Source organism: Musca domestica, unplaced genomic scaffold (assembly GCF_030504385.1).
Source record: "Musca domestica strain aabys unplaced genomic scaffold, Musca_domestica.polishedcontigs.V.1.1 8, whole genome shotgun sequence".
Taxonomy (NCBI): Eukaryota; Metazoa; Arthropoda; class Insecta; order Diptera; family Muscidae; genus Musca; species Musca domestica.
The window spans coordinates 15967739-15991810 of NW_026712409.1; the positions used below are offsets into that span (position 1 = coordinate 15967739).

The 24072-nt window shown below is 32.1% G+C and overlaps 2 protein-coding genes across 3 annotated transcripts in view; both read left to right on the forward strand.

Annotated features, from left to right (window-relative positions):
- Positions 1 to 14072, forward strand: part of LOC101900010 (Bardet-Biedl syndrome 4 protein homolog) — an 84393-nt gene extending 70321 nt beyond the window's left edge. Inside the window, exons 10-11 of one of the 2 annotated variants that reach the window (XM_059131048.1) lie at positions 7965 to 8343; positions 13822 to 14072. In XM_059131048.1, coding sequence (XP_058987031.1) covers positions 7965 to 8297 — 333 coding nt within the window. In that variant the 3' untranslated portion in view covers positions 8298 to 8343; positions 13822 to 14072. The remainder of the gene's footprint in view (positions 1 to 7964; positions 8344 to 13821) is intronic. The other variant, XM_059131047.1, reaches the window with a different exon arrangement.
- A 2932-nt stretch (positions 14073 to 17004) lies between these two features.
- Positions 17005 to 21055, forward strand: LOC101889672 (cytochrome P450 CYP12A2-like). Its single transcript, XM_005177016.4, has 5 exons — positions 17005 to 17204; positions 17273 to 17655; positions 17719 to 17835; positions 19921 to 20371; positions 20435 to 21055. The coding sequence occupies exons 1-5, from the start codon at positions 17130 to 17132 to the stop codon at positions 21017 to 21019; spliced, it is 1611 nt and encodes a 536-aa protein (XP_005177073.1). The 5' UTR covers positions 17005 to 17129; the 3' UTR covers positions 21020 to 21055.
- The last annotated feature ends 3017 nt before the right edge of the window (positions 21056 to 24072 follow it).

Sequence of the window (24072 nt, forward strand, 5' to 3'; positions counted from 1 at the left end):
AAGGAAAAATCCTCATTTGAGTCCTTGAAAAAATAATTCATTAAAATATCAATGATTGAGGGTCTGTTAGAACTTCAAAAAATATTTTTGAAAAAGTCCACGTTGGCGGTTCTGTTGGTCCCTGAAAAAATATTTTTCAAAATTTAAGTTTTGAAGATCTGCTGGTTCTTGGAAAAATATTCTTAAAAAAATATCGACTTTAAAAAATATTTTTTAAAAATTACACGTCCTTGAAAAATTTGCCTTAAAACCCAGTATTAAAGGTTTTTTCATTTTTAAAACAATATTTATAGAATGTTCTGAAAAAGGCCATTGCAAACGTATTTAAAAAAATACATCTATAGAATATAAAATCCAAGAATGGAGGCCCTTGGTCCCTGAACAAAAAAAATTGTTTTAAAAGATCAAAATATTAGTATCTGAAGAATTTAAAAAATAATGGACTTCAAGTCGCAAAAAAAAAAACAATTTTAAAAAGATTTTAGTCCCTGAAAATGTTTAAAAATTACACTTTAGGAGGGCCTCTGTTAGTGCCTGAGAAATATTTGTAAAAAGTCGAGGCATGAGTCCCTCGAAAAAAAAAATTAAAATAACCACATTTTATCCATTCGTCCTTAAACTTTTTTCAATCTAGGGTTGTGGATCCATTAGAGGTTGAAAACTATTTTTTAAAACAAACATATCTATGTTTCGAAAAATTTAAGAAAAATCCAAGTTTGGATTCCCTGAAACAAAAATAGTTTTAGAAAATCCAGGTAATGGGTGGAAATTTCCAAAAAAAAATATAATTTACTGCACAGAAAGAGAAAGGATAATCCAAGTTTGCTCCAACTTTGCAAATCCTAATATTTGTATCAGTGCTAGGTCAGGTGAGAAAATGGATAATATCGGTCCACTCCATCAAGTACCTCCCCACAAAGGGTAAAATTTAGAATAATCTACTCTACTCTTATAATATGTGATGTAGGAGTCCGATTGTCTTAAAATTTCACACAACCCAATATTTTTATAAACTCCAGATCTGGTGTTAAGATGGAATATATCGGTCTACTCCTTCTGGTACCTTTCCCACAAAAGATCGAAATTTTGAATATCCATAAAGATCATAAAACACGAAATGAACCTCTGATTCTATTTAGACTTGGCATTTCTGAACATTTCCATCAACACAGGATTTGTTATAAAAACGGTAGAGATCGGACCATTCCTTCTGCTACCTTCCCTACAAAGGGTCAAAATTTTGAATATCAGGTTCTTTTTATATTTCAAACATCCCATTATTTCTGGTTACACAAGATCTGTTATGAAAATGGGATATATCGGTCTACTCCTTCTGGTACCTCCCCACAAAGTTCAATATTTTGAATATCCATGAAGCTCATAAAAAACGAAATTAACATCCGATTCCATTCAAGACTTGGTACATCTCAGTATTTTCATCAACACGAGATCTATTATAAAAATGGGAAAGATCGGACCATTTCTTCTGGTACTTCCCTCACATAGAGTTCAAAATTTTTGAAAAACAAAACAGTCAAAGAAATCGAAATAAGCATCCGACTCTCTTCAAATTTTACACATACAAATATTTTCTCTAACACAAGATTTTTTGTGAAGATGATATATATCTGCCAACCTCTTCTTGTATCTCACCCACAAATTGTCACAATTTGCAATACTTTTATCTGTCATAACATGCGAAACAAGTCAGCGATTCATTACAACTTGCTATATCTAAAAAAATGTCACTTTGGCAGAAACCCGAGATAAATTTGGGATTTATGATTTCTCAAAAAATTGGATATAAATGTTCGATTTTCTTGTAATTTTGCCCATATCAATATTTTCATCTGTATTAGATAAAGCATAAAAATGGAATGCTTCTGTCCGATATATCTGGTACAACACGCGCATTTTAACATTTCCTAAAAATTATAACTTAATTTTTGCAATAGTTGCTAAAATTGAATTACTTAGTTTTGGGGTGCGTATAACTAACGACATAAGTCATACGCATAGGGGGCTCCTACTTAACCAAGAAATTGATTTTTGTTCAATAAAAAACAATTACCATATCTGGCAAAATAACATCGTCCACAGGATATTAATGTTGTTTCAATTTTTTTATACTTTTTTTGTAAAAAAAAAGTTATTCGAATTTAACTACAAATTTGTGGTGGTTTTATCAAATTTTAAATTGGTTTAGTTAATTCCCTATCTTCCAAATAAATTCTACTTAGCATCATTTTTCCAAGAGTTCTTGAAATTTAATCGTTTAAATTAAATAATTTAGGTTTGTGGTGCGTATAACTAACGACATAAGTCATACGCAGAGGTGTTCTCTATTAATCCAAGAAGTTAAAGTTGGATTCGTTTTTTCTCAATTTAGAAAAAAAAAACAGCTACCATTTCCGATACAAATATATATTTTGGATATGACATTCATGTTGTTTAAAATTTTTTTTATAAATTTTTTGCAAAAATTTGTATTCAAATTCCTATTTTTTATCTTTTATTTTTTTGCTCAAAAAAAATATTCAAATCCGATTTTTTTTTTTTTGTTTTCTCACATTTTATATTGTTTGCCTTTCCACATAAATCCTAATCAGCCCCATTTCTCCAAGAGTTTTTAAAATTTAAGAATTTAAATTTTAACATTTAAGTTTGGATTGCGTATAACTAACGACATAAGTCATACGCAACACCTATGCGTCTATTAAACCAAGAAGTTAAGTTTGAATTAGTTTTTTCTTAATAAAAAAAAATACAATTTCTGTCACAATTGTAATTTGGACATGACATTCATATTTTCTCAATTTTTTTTATATTTTTTTGCAAAAAATTGTCTTCTAGTTCATATTTTCAGTTTTTTTTTTTCAATTTTTTTTCTGCTAAAAAATGTATTCAAATTATTTTTTTTTGTGTCTAAAATTTTATATCGTTTACCCTCCTTTGTTTACTCCAAATAAATCCTAATTAGCTCCATTTCTCCAGGAGTTCTTAAAAGTCATTAAATATAAATAATCTGGTTTTTTGGGGGTGCGTATAACTAAGGACATCAGTCATACGCACTAATGTTTTCCATCATAAGACACAAAAGAGAGTTAAGTTTCATTTCTTCAATAAAAAAATCCAATTATGCAATAATTAATTAAATCTTGCACAAGATATTCATATTGTTTCAATAATTTTTTTCATAAATTTCTTGCCAAATAAAGTTCCTCGAAATTATATAAAAACATGTTGTTGGTTTCTCAAATTTAGATATGTGGCATTTAATTTGGCGTACCACTAACATGTTGCCAAATTTTTAAATGTTCTTTAGCTAATTCTCTTCCAAATAAATTCTAATTAGCCTCTTCTTTTTTTCCAAAAATTCTTAGAATTTATTAAACAAATTAAGTTTATTCCTCTTTGGTCTTGTGGTGCGTATAACTAACGACATTAGTCATACGCACAGGGGTTCTCCACTATAAGAGACCAAAGAAAGAGTTGCAAGAATTTTGGGATTCGACTTCATATCTCTTTCTCAATAAAAACACAATAACCATTTCTGCAACATTTTGCAATTCTTGGGAAATGAATTCTCAATTCAGTCGGAAAAATATGTTTGTGTGTGCCCTATATTGGCAATTTTCCATTGTATGTAATTTCCGTTGAAGTTTCCGGTAACCTAGGGAGGAGAATAATTTAAAACCTTCGGGGTCGTTTTTGGCAAAAACAAAGAATATTCACATTGGTAAATTACCCAACAGGCAAAGCTATTTTGTTGATAGAAGCCGACGGAGATACCCAGAGGAGAGAGAGAGAAAAATACTCATAGCAATTTAGTCATTTTTATGAAATTCCAGGAGATGAAACAAATCAAAGAACACAATTCTCTCAACTCTTTTACGAAATTCTATTGATGATAAATCAAAAGTGAATTCTCCGGAAAGGAAGTCAAATACAGACTAGAAAATCATAAAAAGTATCGAATTTTTGTCTTTATTTAGAGAATATGAGAGAGGAAGGGACAGTTCAGGCCACTTAATTGAAAATTTTGCAAATGGCATGGCAATTTAATAAGTTATGCATTTTTCAACTGGGAGTTATGGGACAAAAAAAAATAGAAATGTTGACCTTTTGTTTTTTTTTTTTTTTTTTTGTTCCTGACTGTACAATCCATCTACAAGGTGAGATAAAAAACTGCAACAAAGACAAACGCCATAATTTTTTATTTTTTTTTTTTTTAATGTTGTTGAATGAAAGCAAAAAAAATCGGAAATAGCATCACATCTTAGAATATGTTTAGATTTATTCGAATTGGCACCTGTGGAACGAATTATGGAAACCGTCACACGCTGCCCGAATGTTGCTCTGCGGTATTTTGACCTAATCCCGACGAAGCGCTTGCTTGAGGTGATCGACACATTGGTATTTTTTGCCAACCTTGCTTTCCAAAATACTCCAGACACAATAGTCCAACGGATTGGTATCCGGAGATTTTGGTGGTCATTGTGTGTTGGAAATGAAGCGAGGAACCTCATTTTTTTTAACCATTCTTGGGTGGTGCGTGCTGAGTGCGATGGTGCTGAGTCCTGTTAGAATGTCCAAGGTCTGCAACCAAAATGTCTGCTTGCTCTAGGCTTTATTACACCCTCCAGAATATTTTCGCGATAATATTCGGCTTTTATTCTGATGCCACAGTCGATTAATGCGAGCAGAGAGCGACCATCGGCTGTTATGGCGGCCCACACTATCAACATGGCTCACCCTGTAAATGTCAGTCGGTTTAGCCGACAGCCGACAATTGAGAATTCATTTCCCAAGAATTGCAAAATTTTACAGAAATGGTTATTGTTTTTTTATTGAGAAAGAGATATGAAGTCAAACCCCAAAATTCTTGCAACTCTTCCTTTGGTCTCTTATAGTTGAGAACTCCTGTGCGTATGACTCATGTCGTTAGTTATACGCACCATAAGACCAAAGAGAAATAAACTTAATTTATTTCTTAAATTTAAAGAATCTCTTGGAGAGCTCAAGCTAATTAGAATTTATTTGGCAGATAATTAGCCAAAGAAAATTTAAAAATTGGATTAGGTATAACTAAGCATGCCTAGTTAAATGTCGCATATCTAAATTTGAGAAACCAACAACATATCCTTATAAAAATTCGAGGAACTTTTTGCATGAACGTTCTACGCATAATATAAATATTGCATGTTTTTTTTTTTTTTTAGGAAAAAAAACGAGAATTTGACTCAGTTTTTTGCAACATTGGTGTTTTATGATGGCGAACACCAGTGCGTATGACTTATGTCCTTAGCAATACGCCCGTTGAACCAAATTATTTTTTAAATTTATTTTAAGAACTTTTGGAGAAATAGAGCTGATTAGAATTTATTTGAAAGGGTAAACAATTGAACATTTGAGAAACCAAAAAAATTAATTTGAATAATTTTTTTAGCAAAAAAAAAAAATATTGAAAATTTTAAAAATATGAATTTGAATAAAATTGCAAAAATTCCAAAAAATTGCAAAAAATTCCATTCCTTCAGAACCCACTCCATGGAGTGGGTTCTGAAGGAATGGACCAATGTTGTCCATTTCGTATGGGACCTAAATAAATATTTTATAAATATTGCGACGTTCCAGGTTTGGACTATATCCCTTCCTTTATAAGAGATATGTGATAATTTTTAGAAAATGCTCAATTGCGCATGAGGTACCAGCTATAGTTGACCGAAGTAAAAAACCGAACATATCAGCGTTTTTTTTTTCAAAATCTGGAACTCTATGTGAGAGAGGTACCAGAAGAAAAGGTCCGATCTCCAGCATCTTTATAACAGATCTTGTGTTGATGGAAATTTTGAGATTTACCAAGTCTTGAATAGAATCGGATGTTAATTTCGTATTTTATGAGCTTCATGGATATTCAAAATTTTCACCCTTTGTGGGGGAGGTACCGGAAGGAGTGGACCGTTATATCCCATCTTCACAGCAGATCTTGTGTTAGTAGAAATAATTAGATGTGTGACATATGAAGAGATCGTTTTGGTTATTCAAAACTTTGACCCTTTGTGGGGGAGGTACCAGAAGGAAAGGACCGATCTCTACAATTTTTATAACAGATCTTGGGTTGGTAGAAATATTAAGATTTACCAAGTCTGAATGGAATCGGATGTGAATTTCGCTCTTTATGAGCTTCATGGGTATTCAAAATGTTGACCCTTTGTGGGGGAGGTACCAGAAGGAGTGGTCCGATATATTTCATCTTTACAACAAAGCTTGTGTTGGTAGAAATAATGGGATGTATGAAATATGAAAAGAGCCGGATGCTTATTTCGGATTTTATTATCGTTTTGGTTATTCAAAACTTTGACCCTTTGTGGGGGAGGTACCCGAAGGAGTAGTCTGATCCCACCAGCTTTATAACAGATCTTGTGTTGATGGAAATTTTGAGATTTACCAAGTCTTGAATGGAATCGGATATTAATTTCGCTTTTTATGAGCTTCATGGATATTCAAAATATGGACCCCTTGTAAGGGCGGTACCAGAAGGAGTGGACCGATATATCTCATCTTCACAGCAAAGCTGGTGTTGGTAGAAATAATTAGATGTGTGACATATGAAGAGAACCGAATGCTTATTTCGGATTTTATAATCGTTTTGGTTTTTTAAAACTTTGACCCTTTGTGACAGAGGTACCAGGAGTATCTCTACCATTTTTAACAGATCTTGTGTCTATAGAAATATTGGAATTTGCCAAGTCGGAATGAAATCGGATGTTAATTTCGCGTTTAATGAGCTTCATGGATATTCAAAATTTTGACCCTTTGTGGAGGATATATTAGAAGAAGTGGACCGATATTTCCCATCTTCACAGCAAATCTGGTGTTGGTAGAAATAATGGGATGTATGAAATATGAAGAGAGCCGCATGCTTATTTCGGATTTTATTATCGTTTTGGTTATTCAAAATTTTGACCCTTTGTGGGGGAGGTACCAGAAGGAGTGGACCGATATTTCCCATCTTCACCCCCGACCTTAGGTTAATAAAAATATTGTGAAATGTGTAATTTGGAGACAATCGGACTTTTACATCACATTTTATAAGGGTTATAATTATTTAAAATGTTGACCCTTTGTGTGGGAGGTACTAGATGGAGTGGACCGATATATCCAAATTTCACACCTGACCTAGCACTTATGCAAATATTAGGATTTGCAAAGTTTGAGCAAAATCAGATTATCCTTTCTCCTTCTGTGCAGTAAATTATTTTCTTTGAAAATTTCGAACTTTTTTGTGTGAGGTACCAGAAGGAGTGGACCGATATTTCTGATCTCCAGACTCGTTCTAAATTTGATAATAATATTACGATATACCAAGTTTGAATCAAATCGGAGACACCCTTCGAAAGTTATAGTACGCTCCTGTTAGACAGACAGACGGACGGACGGACGAACTTTGCTGACTCGACTCCAAACGTCCTGAAAGGGATTTGGTCCAAAGAGACCTAGGACCGTTATTTTGATGAGGAACGTTTTGGCCGTATCAAATGATAGCCAAATGGCTGAGTATATAATGATCCGAAAAATTTACTTAACAACAAAAATTTTCAGCCGCTAGTTATTCAGTCGCTAAATTGATATTCTCTGGCATTTTTGTATTCGTTTCACTTATTTGAACTGCATTTATCCAGCATTGCCTGTAACATGTCCCTGCGAATGCTTTGCCAAAATGAAGATCTATATTATTTCCCCTTAATATCATGTCAATGACAAATAATCCATGCTTGGCCTGAAATCAAAAAAAAGCAGAAGGAAAAATAAAGCATAGTTTCTGGTATTTGATTTCTTCCGAGTATTTTTACAGCATGACATGATGTCCAGTGTCCATTGAGTATGGATTTTTAATATGACTTGTACTCCATTTCCGTTTCATTTTTTCCTTATTTTTCTTCTTCTCTTCTCCTCCACAGTACAAATACCATGGCACCAAACTGAAATCCTTGCTGAAAATCTCTTCATCCTCGGTCAGCAGTCATATTTTAAGTTCTGAGACTGATGTGGTTGCTGCTGGTGGTGCTTCTGGTGCACCATTCAATCCGAAAATCGAGGGAGATTATCCTGCACCAGCCCGCCGACCCCAAGATAATACCCTGCACAATTATGCAAATGATTCACAACTACAGCACCATCCTGCAGGCGAAGATATCAGAGACTATCACGATTACAACTACCAGGCGGAAAACCAAATGCAATCGAACGAAATGCCATTGGAAGTGAATGCTGTGGTCAACAACGAAGAATGAAATGAGTTCACCACTTGGATATCTGGCGGTGGTATGTCCATAGCAAGTTTGTATTTTTAATTATATGATTTATTTTTGTTGAAGTTTTTGTATCGTGTTCGAATTTTTCAAAAGGAATATTAGGGTGGAGTGAGGGAAATAAACAATAATACGAAAAATCTCCTGAGAAATAAAATTTAAGAGAAAATATTTCATATTTCAAAAAATAGGGGTTCCATAGTTATACGCCTAGATGCACCATTATTAAATTCATGTTCTTTTTAAGAACTTACGTCCTAGGAAATATAATTTCAGAAAAAAAATTTCAAATTGAAAGAAAAAGGGGTACCATGGTGCGTATAATAGCTGTTGTTAGTTATACGCCCAGATGTACCATAATTAAATTCATGCCCTTTTTACGAACTTACTTCCTAGGAAATAATTAAAAAAAAAATTTCTCAAATTGAATGAAAAAGGGGTTCCATGGTGCGTATGATCGCTTTTGTTAATTATACGCCCAGTTGTATCATAAATAAATTCATGAACATTTTTCCTGGGATCAATAGACCTCTTGACCTGGACTTTGAAAATATTTTAGAGGACCAACAGAACTTTCAAGAATAATTTTTCAAATATGAAAAATTTTCCAAGGACTAACAGATCCCCAAAAATATTTTTTTAGAAACCACCAATAGAATGTCATATTTGGAACAAAAAAAATTGATGGACCATAGAACTATCAAACGTGGATTTTTAAAAATATTTTTTAAGGGCCATCGATATTTAAGGGATTTATAAGGAATATTTTTGGTGGGACCAACCGAGGTATTTCCAAGTTTTTTTTTTTTTTTTGATTTTTTAAAAAAATATTTTTTTCAGGACTAGCAGATCTCCATACGTAGAATTTTTAGGAATATTTTTTCAAATACCAATGGAATATTAAATTTGGAATCCTTTTGGAAGCTATTTAAGGAATTTTTAAGACCATGCTCCTTTTAAAGACAGTTTTTTCATGAAAGTGGAATTTTTTGGAAAATTTTTTTAGGCCTAACTGACCCTCTGCTTCGTCGGCGAAAAGTCCACCTCAAAAATAACATTTGTTCTAAATGTTCATGTTAGGCCCTATTAGTACACAAAATGCACATTTTGTTCCGATCCACAAATATTTTTCAATCGAAATTTCAGACATCGTATTAAAATTTCAGAATTTCATGGTCTTATACAGGATGAGATAAAAAAAACTGCAACAAAGTCAAGCGCCATAATTTTTACATTTTTTTTAATTTCATGGTCTTATACAGGATGAGATAAAAAGAAAAACTGCAACAAAGTCAAGCGCCATAATTTTTACATTTTTTTTAATTTTATTGAAAACAAAAAATGTCGGAAATAGCATCAAATTTTAGAATAAATTTAGATTTGTTCGAATTGATTACATTTGGCACTTGCTTTCCAAAATACTCCAGACACAATAGTCCAAGGGATTGGTATCCGGAGATTTTGGTGGCCATTGTGCGCTGGAAATTAAGAGAGGAACGTCATTTTGTAACCATTTATGGGTGACGCGTGCTCCTGTCCTGTAACACCCTCCAGAATATTTTCACGATAATATTCGACATTTATTCTAATGCCACGGTCGATTAATACGAGCGGAGAGCGACCATCGGCTGTTATGCAGGCCCACACCAACACCATGACCGGCGCTTGAGTTCTGGTGGCCAACCAAAGTGCACATTTTCAGCTGACTTCTTTGGCAAGTAAACACTATCAGTTTTTTTTGTTTACAAACGGCTGACAACGAATGTTTTCTCATCGGAGAAAACCAAATTCGACAGCTCACCATTCCATTCTCTCAATGCCAATTGAATATCAAAGACCTCAATATCAAAATTGACCTTTACCCAATACCATAATATAGCACTATTTAGTACTTTTCGAAAAATTATAGTACACATTTCCAAAACCACCTACATACCTTAACCACAGTCCTTAAAAGTCCTTGAACAAATAATTTTTTAAAAATCCCCTTTTACAGGTCCTTGAAAAAATAATTTAAAAAAAATGCACGTTTACAGGTACCTGAAAAAAATAAATTTTAAAAAAGCCACGTTTACAGGTCCTTGAAAAAATAATTTTAAAAAAATGCACGTTTACAGGTACCTGAAAAAAATAAATTTTAAAAAAGCCACGTTTACAGGTCCTTGAAAAAATAATTTAAAAAAAATGCACGTTTACAGGTTCCTGAAAAAATAAAATTTAAAAAATCCAAGTTTACAGGTCCTTGGAAATATAATTTTTAAAAAAATCCACGTTTGCAGGTCCTTGAAAAAATAATTAAAAAAATCCACAGGTCCTTAAAAAATATTTTTAAAAAATCCACGTTTATAGGTCCTTAAAAAAATATTTTTAAAAAATCCACGTTTATAGGTCCTTAAAAAAATATTTTTAAAAAATCCACGTTTATAGGTCCTTAAAAAAATATTTTTAAAAAATCCACGTTTACAGGTCCTTAAAAAAATATTTTTTTTAAAATCCACGTTTATAGATCCATAAAAAAATTTTTTTTTAAAATCCACGTTTATAGATCCATAAAAAAATTTTTTTTTAAAATCCACGTTTATAGATCCTTAAAAAATATTTTTTTTAAAATCCACGTTTATAGATCCTTAAAAAATATTTTTTTTAAAATCCACGTTTATAGATCCTTAAAAAATATTTTTTTTAAAATCCACGTTTATAGATCCTTAAAAAATATTTTTTTTAAAATCCACGTTTATAGATCCTTAAAAAATATTTTTTTTAAAATCCACGTTTATAGATCCTTAAAAAATATTTTTTTTAAAATCCACGTTTATAGATCCTTAAAAATATTTTTAAAAAATCCACGTTTATAGATCCTTAAAAATATTTTTAAAAAATCCACGTTTATAGGTCCTTAAAAAATATTGTTACAAATGCACGTTTATAGGTCCTTAAAAAATATTGTTACAAATGCACGTTTATAGATCCTTAAAAAATATTTTTTTTAAAAATCCACGTTTATAGATCCTTAAAAAACATTTTTACAAATGCACGTTTATAGGTCCTTAAAAATATTTTTAAAAAATCCACGTTAATAGGTCCTTAAAAATATTTAAAAAAAATCCACGTTTATAGGTCCTTAAAAATATTTTTAAAAAATCCACGTTTATAGGTCCTTAAAAATATTTTTAAAAAATCCACGTTTATAGGTCCTTAAAAATATTTTTAAAAAATCCACGTTTATAGGTCCTTAAAAAATATTTTTAAAAAATCCACGTTTATAGGTCCTTAAAAAAATATTTTTAAAAAATCCACGTTTATAGATCCTTAAAAATATTTTTAAAAAATCCACGTTTATAGATCCTTAAAAATATTTTTAAAAAATCCACGTTTATAGGTCCTTAAAAATATTTTTAAAAAATCCACGTTTATAGATCCTTAAAAATATTTTTAAAAAATCCACGTTTATAGGTCCTTAAAAATATTTTTAAAAAATCCACGTTTATAGGTCCTTAAAAATATTTTTAAAAAATCCACGTTTATAGGTCCTTAAAAAAAATATTTTTAAAAAATCCACGTTTATAGGTCCTTAAAAAAATATTTTAAAAAAATCCACGTTTATAGGTCCTTAAAAAATATTTTTAAAAAATCCACGTTTATAGGTCCTTAAAAAATATTTTAAAAAAATCCACGTTTATAGGTCCTTAAAAAATATTTTTAAAAAATCCACGTTTATAGGTCTTTAAAAATATTTTTAAAAAATCCACGTTTATAGGTCCTTAAAAAAATATTTTTAAAAAATCCACGTTTATAGATCCTTAAAAATATTTTTAAAAAATCCACGTTTATAGATCCTTAAAAATATTTTTAAAAAATCCACGTTTATAGGTCCTTAAAAATATTTTTAAAAAATCCACGTTTATAGGTCCTTAAAAATATTTTTAAAAAATCCACGTTTATAGGTCCTTAAAACATATTTTTAAAAAATCCACGTTTTAGGTCCTTAAAAAATATTTTTAAAAAATCCACGTTTATAGGTCCTTAAAACATATTTTTAAAAAATCCACGTTTTAGGTCCTTAAAAAATATTTTTAAAAAATCCACGTATATAGGTCCATAAAAAATATTTTTAAAAAATCCACGTTTATAGGTCCTTAAAAAAATATTTTTAAAAAATCCATGTTTATAGATCCTTAAAAATATTTTTAAAAAATCCACGTTTATAGATCCTTAAAAATATTTTTAAAAAATCCACGTTTATAGGTCCTTAAAAATATTTTTAAAAAATCCACGTTTATAGATCCTTAAAAATATTTTTAAAAAATCCACGTTTATAGGTCCTTAAAAATATTTTTAAAAAATCCACGTTTATAGGTCCTTAAAAATATTTTTAAAAAATCCACGTTTATAGGTCCTTAAAAAATATTTTTAAAAAATCCACGTTTATAGGTCCTTAAAAAAAATATTTTTTAAAAAAATCCACGTTTATAGGTCCTTAAAAAAATATTTTAAAAAAATCCACGTTTATAGGTCCTTAAAAAATATTTTTAAAAAATCCACGTTTATAGGTCCTTAAAAAATATTTTTAAAAAATCCACGTTTATAGGTCCTTAAAAAAATATTTTTAAAAAATCCACGTTTATAGATCCTTAAAAATATTTTTAAAAAATCCACGTTTATAGATCCTTAAAAATATTTTTAAAAAATCCACGTTTATAGGTCCTTAAAAATATTTTTAAAAAATCCACGTTTATAGATCCTTAAAAATATTTTTAAAAAATCCACGTTTATAGGTCCTTAAAAATATTTTTAAAAAATCCACGTTTATAGGTCCTTAAAAATATTTTTAAAAAATACACGTTTATAGGTTCTTAAAAAAATATTTTTAAAAAATACACGTTTATAGGTTCTTAAAAAAATATTTTTAAAAAATCCACGTTTATAGGTTCTTAAAAAAATATTTTTAAAAAATCCACGTTTATAGGTTCTTAAAAAAATATTTTGCGCGACCCATAAACTCTAAACTCAATTATTTTGAGAGTATTGTTCAACGTTCATCAAACTCCGAAAAAAAATGATTTTCTTATAGAACATTTAACCTCCAAACGGAGAATTTTTCAAGGACCATTTAAGCCTGCTACTGTGGATTTTTTAAGGACCCTCTAACCTCGAATTTTGTTTTTCTAAGTTAAACAATCAGAATTTTTGAGGACTCGACATATTTTTTTAAACATTTTTAGACGATTTTTTTTCTGTACTAAAATAATGTTTAAATATTTTAGTACAGGAAAAAATCTGGGGAGAAAAATTTCTGACATTTTTTTCAAAACTTCAGAATTACTCTTCTTGAATCAAGGGCTTAAAATCAATTTTTCTCATCATTCACTCTAATGTTGACATGTTCTTTTTAATATTAAATTGTTCCCAATGCCATTACTCTCTCCCAACCCACTCATCCTCACCTTAACTGCATTACATTTGCAAAACACATTCAATAAAATTTCCATTTTCTCTCCCTTCACAGATACGGGTTGGTGGTGCGATGTTCAAAACGATAGACTGGGTTGTTTTTGTGAATTTGCGGCATCCAGTGTTCGTGATTGAATCCATTAACATTTGGAACTCCCTTGATGCCAATGAATACCAGAGCTGAGCTGAATTTAACTGAACTGAACTGACTTGCTGGCATATTGATTCTAAACTGATTTTGAAACTATTAAATTGAGTTTATTATATATTTTTTTGTTGTTGAACAAAATTCTATTAAAACTGTTAACACAAATAAAGTTGAGAGAGATTAAGTTCCCTCAAAAAAAAAAAAAAAATTAAAAATTGTCTATCAGTGAGTGTGTGTGGTTATATGTAGGTCATGGTTTGAAGGAAATTGAACTTTTCATAGCGGTTGTGGCAAAGTTAGGAAACATCATCAGCTTTGATATTTGTAAAGAATATTGATTGGATTAAACATTTTGGCCAGGTTTTGCAAGTCTGAAAGTTGTAGCAAAAATATTTTAAACAAAAAGTGTTTAGAGGCCTTTGTGACCTTGAAAAATAATTTAAAAATGCATTTTTTTGTCCTTGGCAAGATCATTTTAAAACTACACGTTTGATGGTCTTTTAAAAGGTACTATTAAAAAATCCACGTTTGGATGTCAATTATAAATTAAGCTTAAAAAAGAGAAAAGTCCTTGAAAACAATAATTAAAAAAAATCTTAAAGTCCTTGAGAAAATAATTTTAAAAAATCTAAAAATCCTTAAAAGATAATTTTAAAAAATCTGAAAGTCCTTGAGAAAATAATTTTAAAAAATCTAAAAGTCCTTAAAAAATAATTTTAAAAAATCTAAGTCCTTGAAAAAATATTTTTAAACAATCCACGTTTAGAGGTCCTTGAAAAAATAATTTTAAACAATCCGCGTTTAGAGGTCCTTGAAAAAATAATTTTAAACAATCCACGTTTAGAGGTCCTTGAAAAAAATAATTTTAAACAATCCGCGTTTAGAGATCCTTGAAAAAATAATTTTAAACAATCCACGTTTAGAGGTCCTTGAATAAATAATTTTAAACCATTCCACGTTTAGAGGTCCTTGAAAAAATAATTTTTAAAAAATCCACGTTTACAGGTCCTTTAAAAAATAATTTAAAAAAATCCACGTTTTAAGTTCTGAAAGTCCTTGAATTTTTTTTTTTAATCCAGGTTTGAAGTTCTGAAAGTCCTTCAATTTTTTTTTTATCCAGGGTTGAAGTTCTGAAAGTCCTTCAAATTTTTTTTTTTTAATCCAGGTTTGAAGTTCTGAAAGTCCTTCAAAATTTTCTTTAATCCAGGGTTGAAGTTCTGAAAGTCCTTCAAAATTTTTTTTAATCCAGGGTTGAAGTTCTGAAAGTCCTTGATTTTTTTTTTTATCCAGGTTTGAAATTTTGAAAGTCCTTCTAAAAATATTTTGTAAAAAATTCACGTTTGAAGGTCTGTTGATCCTTGAAAAAATATTCTTTAAAAAATCCGCGTTTGAAGGTCTAAAAGTCCTTTTAAAAATATTTTTAAAAATCCACGTTTGAAGGTCTGTTGGTCCTTGAAAAAACATTCTTTAAAAAATCCACGTTTGAAGGTCTAAAAGCCCTTTTAAAAATTTTCTTTAATAAATCCACGATTGAAGGTCTAAAAGTCCTCGAAAAAATATTTATAAAAAAATCCACGTTTGAAGGTCTGTTGGTCCTTGAAAAAATATTCTTTAAAAATCCACGTTTGAAGGTCTAAAAGTCCTCCTAAAAATATTCTTTAAAAATCCACGTTTGAAGGTCTGTTGACACTTGAAAAAATATTCTTTAAAAATCCACGTTTAAAGTTCTGTTGGTCCTTGAAAAAATATTCTTTAAAAAATCTACGTTTGAAGGTCTGTTGGTCCTTTAAAAATCCACATTTGAAGGTCTGTTGGTCCTTGAAAAAATATTCTTTAAAAATCCACGTTTGAAGGTCTGTTGGTCCTTGAAAAAATATTCTTTAAAAAATCTACGTTTGAAGGTCTGTTGGTCCTTTAAAAATCCACATTTGAAGGTCTGTTGGTCCTTGAAAAAATATTCTTTAAAAATCCACGTTTGAAGGTCTGTTGACACTTTAAAAAATATTTTTAAAAAATCCACATTTGAAGGTCTGTTGGTTCTTGAAAAAATAATCTTTAAAAATCCAAGTCTGGAGGTCTAAAAATCCTTAAAAAAATATTCGTTAAAAATCCACGTTTGAAGGTCTAAAAGTCCTTCTAAAAATATTCTTTAAAAATCCACGTTTGAAGGTCTAAAAGTCCTTCTAAAAATATTCTTTAAAAATCCACGTTTGAAGGTCTAAAAGTCCTTCTAAAAATATTTGTAAAAAAATCCATGTTTGAAGGTCTGTTGGTTCTTGAAAAATCATTCTTAAAAAATCCACATTTGAAGATCTAAAATCCTTCCAAAAAATATTTTTAAAAAAATACACTTTTAAATGAATGAAAGTGCTAGAAAAAGTTTTCTTTAAAAATCCACGTTTGAAGGTCTAAAAGTCCTTCTAAAAATATTTGTAAAAAAATCCATGTTTGAAGGTCTGTTGGTTCTTGAAAAATCATTCTTAAAAAATCCACATTTGAAGATCTAAAATCCTTCCAAAAAATATTTTTAAAAAAAATACACTTTTAAATGAATGAAAGTGCTAGAAAAAGTTTTCTTTAAAAATCCACGTTTGAAGGTCTGAAAGCCTTAGAAAAATTACTCTATAAAACTCCACGTTTGAAGGTCTTAAAGTCTTTGAAAAGTATTTTTAAAAAACCCACGTTTGGAGTTCTGAAAGTCCTTGAAAAAATATTTCCACGTTACGTGGTCTGTTAGTCCTTCAAAAATGTTCTCTAAAAATCCAAGTTAAAAGGTTTGTTTATCCTTGATAAAATTTTTATAAAACACCTTTGGATTGATCCTTGAAAAAATATTCTTTAAAAATCGACGCTAATTAAATTGTTAGTCCTCTTTTATTTAAGTTGGTCCTTGAAAAGAAAATATAAAAATCAACCATCGATATCTGTTGTTATTAGTCATCGATTTCTATTATCGATCCAATGTGCTATTAAAAAAATGATTGAGAAAATGTGGGAATAATTTCCCCTCTCTCTCTCTCTCTCTCTCTTACATATTTATGAGGGAATTTCTTATCTATTGACAGAGAATAAACAACTCTATGCTGTGTTTGGGTCAGTATTAGCCGGACCACCAAACACTGTGGATCGATCGCAGAGACAGCAGCAACGGACGTAATTGGCCAAACAAAACAAGTTAGCCGAACCGATTTGTATGAATAACAACAACAATAAACATGTTAAAATATCATAGAAATGTGTTAACTCATCGTGAGAACATTTATAAACAAACCGCTATAATTAAACAACAAGTAAGCAGCAACAACAACAAAATAATAATAAACGAACTAATTTCTCCCAAATTGCTCTACTTCTACAGCTCCGTTTGTTGTCTTCCAAGTCCCCGAACGAAGATACTTCGTATGACTTCCAAAAAGAGTGGGCCCAAGCCAAGCCCTTCGAGGCAATACCCAGCGAAAGTCGCCTATCAATGCTGATGAAATTCTTACCCGGTGGCAAATATGCCAAACTCGATGCCACCCAATTGATGTTGGCGTTGAAAAAAGATTTGGGTGACATTAGCCTGCTGCGCGGTATGTTGGGTAAAAAATCATTTGTGGTCACTCATAATCCACAGGATTTTGAAATGGTCTTGCGCAACGAAGGCATTTGCCCGGTACGGCCGGGAATGGAGGTATTGGCCCATTATCGTAGTGTCGTGAAGAAGGATTTCTATCAAGGCAACGAGGGACTTCTGTCGACGTAATTTGGAGAGGAATGAGTGAAGAAATCAGCTACTAAAAATTATGTTTTGGGTTTTTGCAGGGCCGGTGAAAAATGGGGTAACTTCCGCTCGGCCGTCAATCCAGTTCTGATGCAACCGAAAAATGTACGCCTCTACATGCATAAAATGTCAAAGGTCAACAAGGAGCTAATGGAAAGGTAGGTTGAGTAAGTAAATGCTGTTTAATTGGGTCAATAAAATCTGGATATTTGGAAGAACATCTTTCGAATCAAACCTCTCAATATTGTTAGAAAAATAATAAATCGAACCATTTTATCGATGGTTATCAAGCCTTCGAACGCGAATTATTTTTGAAAAATATTTTCTTCTTAAAATCTCTGAACTAAAACAATCAAATGTTCTATAAACTTCTTTTCGAAAACCATCAAACCTTTAAATACATCATCAAACCTCCGAGTATATTTTTCCAAGACCATCAAACCTTCAAGAATATTTTTTCCAAGACCATCAAACCTTCAAACATAACATCAAACATCCGAGAATATATTTTCCAGATCATCAAACCTTCGAAGAGACCATTAAACCTCCAAGAATATTCTTTTTCTAGGACCTTCAAACCTCCAAAAATATTTTTTCCAGAACCATCAAACTTTCAAACAGCATACCAAACCCGCAAAAAATGTTAAACAGAATATCAAACTTCCGAGAATATTTTTTCAGAGCCATCAAACCTTCAAACATAACATCAAACATCCAAAAAATATTTTTTTTGGGATCATCAAAACTTCGAAGAGACCATCAAACCTCCTAGAATACTTTTTCTAGGACCCTCAAACCTCATAAAATATTTTTCCAGGACCATAAAACCTTTAAACAGAACATCAAACTTCCGAGAATGTTTTTTCAGGGTCATCAAACCTTCAAACAGAACATCAAGTCTCCAAGAATATTTTTTCCAATACCATTGAACCTTCAAATAGAATGTCAAACCTCCAAAAAAAAAGACTTTTCAGGATCATCAAACCTTCAAACAGACCACCAAACCTCTAAGAATATTCTTTCCAGGGCCATCAAACCTTCAAACAGACTAGCACACCTCCAAGAATATTTTTTCCAAGAACATCAAACCATCAAACAGACCAACTAACCTTTAAGAATATTCTTTCCAGGGCCATCAAACCTTCGAGCAGACCTCCAAACCTCCAATAATATTTTTTCCAATATCATCGAACCTTCAAACGGAACACTAAACTGCCAAAAACAACTTTTCTAGGACCATCAAACCTCCAAAACAATGTTCAAGGAACATCAAACTTTTAAGATTTTTTAGCACCATCAAACCTTCAAACAAAACACCAAACCTCCAAAAATATTTTTCCTGGACCATCAAACTTTTAAACACAACAGCAAACCTCCAAAAATACCTTTTTTAGGACCATCAAATCTTCAAACGGAACATCAAACCTCTAAAAATATTTTTCCAGGACCATCAAACATTCGAACAGACCATCAAATGTACAGGGATATGTTTTGAATATCATCAAAAAAAATTCTACCACCATCAAACCTTCAAACAGAAGACAGAACCTCCTTAAATATTTTTCCAAGACCATCAAACTTTTAAGCTGGACATCAAACCTCCAAGAATACTTTTTCTAGAACCATCAAACCTTCAAACAGAACATCAAACCTCTAAAAATATTTTTCCAATATTATCAAACCTTCTAGCAGAACACTAAGCTATCAAAAATATTTTTTGGACCATCAAAGATTCGAGCAGACCATCAAACCTCCAAAAAAATGTCCAGGACTATCAAACTTTTAGACCCCACATCAAACTTTTAAGAAATTTTTTTTCTAGCACCATCAAACTTCAAACAAAGAATATCAAACCTCCAAGAATATTTTTCCAGGGACCATCAAACCTCCAAGAAAAGTACCAAACCTCCAAAAAATATTTTTTCAGAACATCAAACTTTTAAGCATAACATCAAACCTCCAAGAATATTTTTCCCAATATGATCAAACCTTCAAACAGAGCAAGATCATCAGACCTTCGAACAGGCCATTAAAGACTTTAAAGACTATCAAACCTCCAAAAAAGGGATTTTAATTTTTTTTAAATTATTTTCAGATTAATATTTTTCTGAGGCTATTAAACCCTCGAACATGTTTTTTTTAAACATTTTTCCAGAACTACCAAACTTCCAAGTCATATTTAAAAAAAAATATTTTTCAATGATCATCACCTCAAACTTCCGTAAATTTTGTTTCCCTTGCAGAATTCGCGCCATACGTGACCCTCAAACGTTGGAAGTGCCCGCCTCCTTTGAGGAGGAAATTAATCGTTGGACCCTGGAGTCGGTATCTATTGTGGCACTGGACAAACAATTGGGCTTACTCTCCGACAATCGCAACGATCCAAAGGCTCGTAAAATTTTCGATTCTCTGACTGAGTTCTTTACGCTCGGTTTCCAAATCGAATTTCAACCTTCCATATGGAAATATATTGAGACACCAACATATAAGAAACTAATAAAGGCCATGGACACAATGCAGGACACAATTGCCAGTTATATTCAAGAGGCCATTGAGCGCATGGAGGCCGAGGAGAAGGCTGGTGTACCCCCAAAAGCGGAAAGTGAACAAAGCGTGTTGGAAAAACTGCTCAAAGTGGATAAGAAAATAGCTCAGGTCATGGCCATGGATATGCTGCTGGCGGGCGTGGATACGGTAGGTTGTGGAGTTTTTCTTTCTTGAGAATAATTTTATTGAAAAAAAATCGATTTTTTCCAGACCTCCACCACCTTTGTGGCCTTACTGTTGTGCCTGAGCAAAAATCCCGAAAAACAGGCCAAGCTACGCGAAGAAATTTTAAAAATTCTCCCCGAAAAAAATTCCGAATTCACTGAGGAAGCCTTTCGCAACATGCCCTATTTAAGGGCCTGCATCAAAGAGTCCCAGCGTATCTATCCCCTGGCCGTGGGCAATGTAAGGGTAAATCAAAAAGATGTTGTCCTCAGCGGTTATCGGGTACCAGCCGGCCAGCAGGTATTTATGGTCTCCGCTTCATTGAATCACGATGAACGTTACTATCCCAGGGCCAATGAGTTTCTGCCCGAACGTTGGCTAAGGCAAGAAAAAGGCACTGCCACCGAATCGTCCCTAAAACCGAGTAGTCCTTTTGTTTTCTTGCCATTCGGTTTTGGGCCACGCAGCTGTATTGGGCGCCGTATTGTGGAAATGGAAATTGAATTGGGTATTGCCCGGCTGATTCGTAACTTCCACGTTGAGTTTAACCATCCCACCGAGAATGCCTTTAAATCATTGCAAATTAATATTCCCAATATTCCGTTGAAATTTAAATTTACGGATATTTAGAAATTATGAAATTAAATAAAGTAATTAATTATTCCATGGCTGTGCTGAACAAAATAAGGTGCTTGTTTTGAGGGGATATAAGCAGATACAGGGTGAGATAAAAAAATTCGGAAACAAAGTCAAATGCCAAAATTTTTTCTTTTTTTTTTAAATTTTATTGAATTAAAGCCAAAAATGTCGGAAATAGCATCAAATTTTAGAATAAGTTTAAATTTGTTCGAATTGGTCACCTTAGGCATGAATTATGGCCTTCAAATGGCCAATGAAACCGCTGCACACGCTGCTCGAATGTTGCTCTGCGGTATTTTGGCCCATTCCCGGCGAAACGCTTGCTTGAGGTGATCGACATTTCGGTATTTTTTAGCGCCAACCTTGCTTTCCAAAATTCTCCAGACACAATAGTCCAAGGGATTGGTATCCGGAGATTTTGGTAACCATTGTGCGCTGAAATGAAGCGAGGAACCTCATTTTGCAACCATTCTTGGGTGGCACGTGCTAAGTGCGATGTTGCTGAGTCCTGTTGGAATGTCCAAGGTCTGCGGCCAAAATGTTTGTGTGCTCCCAAGGCTTTAATACACCCTCCAGAATATTTTCACCATAATATTCGGTATTTATTTTGATGCCACGGGCGATTAATACGAGCGGAAAGCGACCATCAGCTGTTATGGCGGCCCACACCATCACTATGGCCGGCGCTTGAGTTCTGATGGCCAACCGAAGGTGCACATTTTCAGCTGACCTCTTTGGCAAGTAGATACGATCATTTTGTTTGTTTACAAACTGCTGGGCAACTAATGTTTTCTCATCAGAGAGAGAGAGAGAGAGAGTGAAAACCAAATTCGACAGTTCACCACTTTCGGCCTAGCGAAGCCAGTCTTTAGCTCTTTTGAGTCTGTTTTCTTTCTGTTGCAGTGTAAGTTCTTGCACTTTTTGAAATTTCAATGGCTTTACCCCGAGCTCATTTTTCAATATTTGCCGAAAGGGATATTTTGCGATATGTTCAGCTCACGAGCCATTTTTCGGCCACTGCGACGCGGGTTTTGATCAAGTCGCTGCTTTATTTGTCGTATCATATCTGCTGATGTTGCTGTTTTCTTCCGTCCACTTCCATTACGTCGTCACCAGTATCACGGTAACGAGCGACGGTACGACACACAAAAGATTTATTCACATTTAAATGCTGGAGTGGTCTAACGATAGCCACTTGTGGTTTTCCAGCCAAATATAAAGGAATCACCCTATCAAGCTTGAATTCCATCACGAATAACTTTTTTTCTGGAAAATTCTCACCAAAACGCTTTAGTGCGCTTGTAAACAACATAATGATCTGTCACTGGAATAATTTTAACAGTTGTCAGACGATTGGCTTGGAAATGACAATAGTCTGAAGTTGGTTGCAGTTTCTTCACACGGCTTTTCAAACAGGGAATCCCCCAAAACAATTTCATAAAAAGGCCTACAATAGGTCCCTTTTAAAATTGAAAGTAATATAATATAATATAATGTAATATAAGTAAAATTACTCCTAATCTTTTCTATAAAAAATAATTTCGATAGGAATTCCAAAAATAAAACAAAACTCCTTATCAAAATTTCCAATGTGTTCTAAAAATTGCATCATTTCAAAATTTCATTGTTTATATTCATATCTAAATCGAATACCATGACTTTCGTTTTTATTTTTGTCTATTCCCAACTATCATAATTGTGGTGCAGTATCGGAACGTATCACGATTGATTAGAGGTAAGGGTGGCGGAGATAAAAACATAAACCACCCAATAACAGACAGTTGATAAGAAACGACGTGAGGCATATAAAGTGTTTTCTTGGGGTATCCCATTTTTAATGTGACTTATGGTATTAAAGAAAATTTGTAACATTAATCAAAACATTTGCATAAAACAGTGATAGATTAACAAATTTTGACTTTATGGTCATCAAAACAGCTGATATCCAGCATTATTGTGATTGTAATCACAGTACACAAAATAAACAATAAGCAATGACAAAAGTAAACAATTTCTGAAATTTTGTCTGATTTTAAAAATGCTGTTATTGAGCCATGGCTCTCCCCAGAAAAAATGACAACTGATTCCTCGACGAATTGTCAATTTTTTTTTTTAAATTTATTTTCAATAGATCATTCAAATTTTTGACATTCAATCTAATTTCGAACAACTGATAGAGTATCTTATTAATGCAACATAGTTCGTCCCAGGACTAAAATCCAGGACAAAAATGTGTTATTCCCATCCCTTGCTGACAACACTCACAATAATCTCTAAATAGTTATTGAAGACAAACACCATTAAAAAATCTTAATCTATTCACAATAGATAAAATAAACGAAAAACAACTTAAAGTATGTTTACACAATCCAGGGAATTTCAATAGTCAATTTCATGGCAAAACAGTAGAAGTAGACTCATGGCAGAAGAATACAGGTAGATGCATCAACGGGCGCATCGATATGTCAAAAAATCAAATGTTTTTTTCAAATATAAGTAGATTGTTATATGTTTTCTTATACTACGTCAGTCGGAGGCTATTATAATTCGCATTTTTCAAAAATTTTTACAAATTTAAATAATTTTTCATTCAACATTTTCAACTCCAAAAGTGGTTTGACATTTCATTCTACCAGCAGCTGTGTCGACGCGTCTACCTATATTCTTCTACCATGGGTAGACTCATTTGCTAAATCGAATACGGCAACCCTTCTCTAAAGTACTCAACGTTGTCGTTTTTCAAATAATATTTGTGGCATATTTTATAAAAATAATTAACAATCGATTATTTTTGAATAAGATTCTACTACATAGTTGCATTTTATCTAGTTTTTTTGATGTTAAACTACATTGCTGGTTGTGCCATGGTAGAAATCACATGAAAACAATGAAAAGAGCTGTTTATTCCATGACAAAAAGTTTCCTTAAAATCATTGAAACTGTTGCTGTGTTCTAGAACCTGATAGAATCCATGGTACAATAAGGAGATAAAACAGCTTCGTAAAACTAGAGAAATACAGCCCTGAGGCTATGCCCGCTTCCTG